The sequence below is a fragment of the Berghia stephanieae genome, chromosome 2 (assembly GCF_034508935.2).
Source record: "Berghia stephanieae isolate SIO BIC M18660-M18661 chromosome 2, UCSD_Bste_1.3, whole genome shotgun sequence".
NCBI lineage: Eukaryota > Metazoa > Mollusca > Gastropoda > Nudibranchia > Aeolidiidae > Berghia > Berghia stephanieae.
Window position 1 is genome coordinate 69052210 of NC_088361.1, and position 5000 is coordinate 69057209.

The following is a 5000-nucleotide window of genomic DNA, read 5'->3' on the forward strand; positions in this document are numbered from 1 at the left end:
TCTTCTCTGAATGAAGATCTTCTGCTTTAGCTCTAGTCGAGTTCCTTGTTACTAGATTGACCTGTGGATCATGATTTGAGCTATTGAAATACCGATTTTATGTGAATAGCACTGTGACTGGCTTGTAGATTTGCTTTAACTCTCTCCTTACGGATCATTTTCAGTATTCTCCCAAAATGGCAGGCTTACCCAGCAGAAAAACACAAAGACGCTCTCTACAAAACAACTCTTTGTTCTTATTAATTAAACAAAGATCATTCTTCACAGTTTGTGATGTAAAGAATAAATCTGAATTTTAAAAAAATGTATATTGTGTCGTAACAAATGTGACGATTTTGCTGCAGGTGGTAAGGAGAGGGTTAAGGAAACTGATTGTACTCGTTCTTTGATGGGTCTTGTGTAGAATATGCTTTGGGGTCTCAAAGCTTGTATTTCATAAACCATTATTGCAGAGTTTTAAAACAAAATCACAAACGTTTAGATATTATAGCATTCATGGATTACCCAGGAAAAAGAGCACGACTTGTAATAAATGACAAAAAATAAATATATAAAATAAAATTACCTTTATTCATCCCATAGGGGAAATTTGTCTTTAGGGCCTATTCCTAGGGAAGACTGGAATAACCCAGTCGTCAGCCGCAGTGCAGCGCCGCAAATTGAGCTAGGGCGAAGTGACTTGCTCAAGGCCACACAACGCATCAGCGGGTGATCGAACTCGGTACCTTGGACACGAAGCAAGGACCGTACCACTGAGCCACGCTGCCCCATAAATTAATATATTATCCACTATGTTTAGATTTGATGGCCACTGGTGTGAACGGAAGTGAAGGATTTACGGACAACTACCTCACATGGCACAGCAGAATGAGAGAGGTGAGTGGGACGTACCAAATTTAATAGAATCTTCTCTTTGATTTTAAATACAAGTATGTTACATACTTTTATAGTCTGGTTAATACACCAGTGAGAATTACTCATAAAAGTGGATGGCAAAAACAATAACAAAGATCTGAGTGACGTCTTCATTCTATATATAGTTAATGTTAAAACTAACAAGTTAAACTAACCAGGATTAAATAACACTTCTAAATTCTTAAAATACGTAGTCTGAAATCAAAGGTATATTTTCAAAGAGTTTTAACGACTTAAAAATGCTTACGCTGTTCTTAGATTGGAGCCAAAATTTCGTGTTTCTACGAATTTCTTAATGGTGGCAGCAGGTCTAGGTCATAGTGACAATCCACACGATCTATATTTGCAAACGCTTTCATGAAATCCATTTCTTATTTACTAACTAATCCACAGATTCAAGGGGCAATCTGTGTTGCATCTCTTTTTCAAGTGATCATTGGTGCCACTGGATTTCTGTCTATCATCTTACGGTATATTGGACCACTTACCATCACCCCCACCATTACTATCATGGGTCTCAGTCTATTTCCTGTTGCCGCGAATAAAGCTGCCACACACTGGGGTATTTCAATCGCGTAAGCAATCAGTCAGCGCACAGATTATTATTATTATTATTATTATTATTATTATTATTATTATTATTATTATTATTATTATTATTATTATTATTATTATTATTATTAAGAAATGATGAAATTTGATCCAGTTCGCTAAAATTCGATTTTGGTGGGATGTTGTCATGTGACCATTTGTCTGCATAAAAATTAGCATGAGAACTTCATCTTTAATTTTTTATACTCATAATAATGTATTTTGTGACCCATGATATGGATAAATCCATGCCCATTTTTAGTTTCCGTGGATAGGAATGACTGATTTCATGAAAGAGTATCGAATAGTCTTTATAATTAAGTAAAGATAAAAATATATCAATGAAAAATAAAAACTCTCCTCTCCCTTCAACAATCAATAACTTTGTTCTTAATTATGTCATGTGGTCACAATCCAATCAGAGAGAGAGAGAGAGAGAGAGAGAGAGAGAGAGAGAGAGAGAGAGAGAGAGAGAGAGAGAGAGAGAGAGAGAGAGAGAGAGGGAGAGGTCTGTATGAGGATCATTTTTCCCTAAACTAATTTACTTTGACTTTTAAATGTGTTTTTTTTGGTCAAAACTACAATTTTCGTCACTAAAAACCCAGAAAACAAACTCCTCCCTCAATTTTCAACCAATCTACTTCAAATTGTCTACAAATGAGTGTTATACAAATACGCAGGTCCTCTATAAACCGGATTTTGGAAGAATATAAATATTTTATGAGTAATTTGCAATTATGTGACTTTTTTCAAGGGGAATATTCGAGTAATAACTTTGACTTTAATTTTTTAAGTTTCTAATTAAAAAAAAAAAATAAAAAATTGAGCTTCTAGAGCCTCTTTGCTTTTGTCTACATGTGGCCAAAATATTACGGTAATCGGTTGAAAAACATAAAAGCCTTAGGCTGTTAAAGGTTCTTTGTTTATTTTTCAATATTGCGTCGTTTCCTTGGAATCGGGCAATTTTTTCTTCGAAAAAAGTTGTATGCAATCGTCCTTCCCAAACATATACATTGTGACTGTACATAGAAGTTTAGGATAGTTCATCATTTTTAAAAAAATGGCCCTTTACTGTCGCTCCACCCCCACCCCCCTTAATGACATAATTATTTTTATTCCACTTTCTTTAAAGCAACGATAGATGGTACCATAATCTTTTATTCACAGGACGCTGTGTCTGATTGCCTTATTTTCACAATATTTTGCGTGGGTGTCTATCCCAGTGCCTTCCTATAAAAGAAATTCAGGCTGTATCGTCACCAAACTTCCTGTCTTCAAACTGTTTCCGGTAAGACCTACTTAAAGCTATTTCAAGTTAGCTATTGGATACGTACATTGGTTACCAAACAACAACAACAACAGCAACAACAACAACAACAACAACAACAAAACAGATTTTAAAAGAATAGATAATAAAAAAAATTAAAAACAAACGATTCTAATCATAACTACAAAGATTTATTGAAAGTTTCCACAATTTCACAGGGGCTTACAAGAAGAAGGTTCTTACTCTATATAAACCGGGTTAATCTCAGTTTCCATTGATTTTATTTCTGTTTTAAGAAAAGCGAACTGTTCAATGAAGTAAATGAATCAAGTATTACTGCCTTAGATTATATGATTGACATGACAGGAGCTATGATATCAATTTCACAACCGATTGACTATAACAGTGTGATTTTTCACTTCATTTTTATTTTGTCCAGATTCTACTTGCAATGTTAACAGCCTGGTTTTTGTGTTTCATCTTGACGTTGACCAATGCCTTCCCTGATGATTCGTCCACATGGGGATATTTGGCCAGGACAGACATTCGTTCAGATGTCATTGACAGAACTCCGTGGTTCAGGGTGCCTTATCCATGTTCGTGAATTTCTTTATTTTACACCACCCAAATACGCGCAGAGATAGATAGATAGATAGATAGATAGATAGATAGATAGATAGATAGATAGATAGATAGATAGATAGATAGATAGATAGATTTCAAATTATCACTATTGAAAGAAATTGGTTTTCTAATTTTTATCTTGATAATGCTTAAATAATGGACAAAAAAAAAAATCACAGAAACCGCCTCTTTTTCACAATATTATTTTCTACTCGTTAACTCTACTTTTCTTTCTCATTTCTCCTCATTTGGTCAATGAATCAATCAATCAATCTACGAATCAATTAATCTATCTATCTATCTATCTATCTATCTATCTATCTATCTATCTATCTATCTATCTATCTATCGATATAGCTATCTATCTAACTGTCTATCTATCTATTGATTATCAGTAATTTACCACAACGCTCTGTCTCTGTAAATATTCCACACGGTTATAAAGACGGCAGATAAGGCATGAAATGTATAGATTAACATCAAAGCTTGTGATGAATTGTTATTGTCACTGAGTACGATGAGAGAATGTGAGTAAAGAGCCTTTCCAAGGACTCAACTATGCGCCGAGCGAGGCTCGAACCCAAGACCCTCCGATCCAAAAGCGAGTGTCATGTCACCATCATTATCCGCACTTTATTCTTTAAGATTTTGATTTAAAAAAAGATTTATAGTTAATCATATTATTTCATTGATCAACTACTATAAAGGAATGAGGTTCGTAGTTCCATTTCCTTTTCAAATTTATGTTAATTCAAAGAACATTTGAGCATTTTTACTTCATATTAATACCATTATGATTGATTAATGTCTTCATTAGGGAAATTTCATTCCTTAAACTATTTGCCAGCTGTGGAATATATATATATATATATATATATATATATATATATATATATATATATATATATATATATATATATATATACTAGTAAAAAGCCCGTAATTTCGCGGGGAAAGAACTATTTTCATTCGATACTGTACTCACCATCATTTAATGAGGGCAGATTGGTAAACAACGTTGTCTGTGTAATTTGGTATATCTTTGGTTGATTTTTCTGTGTGGCCCAATAATATATTTAATAATATATTCCCTCAACTAACCCCAAGAACAAATTAAACCTAGTACCTTTAATTAACCCTAATAGGAAAAACAAACACCCTAGCACTTTAATAAGACTTATGACTAACCATAATAGGAAAAAAAATCATCCGATCTCGAGCTAACCCTAATAGAAAAAATCGTGACAAATTGAATAAATAAACGCCTGACAAAAGATCAAAGGTGAAAATACAAATTTAAAGAATACTCGGGATGTAGGAGCCTTCGGAATGTCTCCCCTTTACTTAACTTATGGAAGAACAAACACCCTAGCACCTTTAATAAGACTTATGACTAACCTCTCGAGCTAACCCTAATAGAAAAAAAAAAACAACTCTCGGACTGCTTTGCAGTAAATTTCAACTTTCAATACTTAACAAATCAAAATGGCGGCCAAAAATCAAAACAATGGTCAAATTAGGAAATTTTAAACTTTCACAAATCTATCAAGGTTTGTTCTAGAGTTTTTAAAATACTTCTATATAATGACAAATTGAATAAATA

General features: G+C 33.4%; 1 protein-coding gene across 1 annotated transcript in view; it reads left to right on the forward strand.

Moving 5' to 3' along the window:
- LOC144963713 (solute carrier family 23 member 1-like) overlaps positions 1-5000 on the forward strand; it is a 21356-nt gene that overhangs the window by 7966 nt on the left and 8390 nt on the right. Inside the window, exons 6-9 of the mRNA XM_078897665.1 lie at positions 800-876; positions 1309-1490; positions 2674-2794; positions 3213-3369. Coding sequence (XP_078753791.1) covers positions 800-876; positions 1309-1490; positions 2674-2794; positions 3213-3369 — 537 coding nt within the window. The remainder of the gene's footprint in view (positions 1-799; positions 877-1308; positions 1491-2673; positions 2795-3212; positions 3370-5000) is intronic.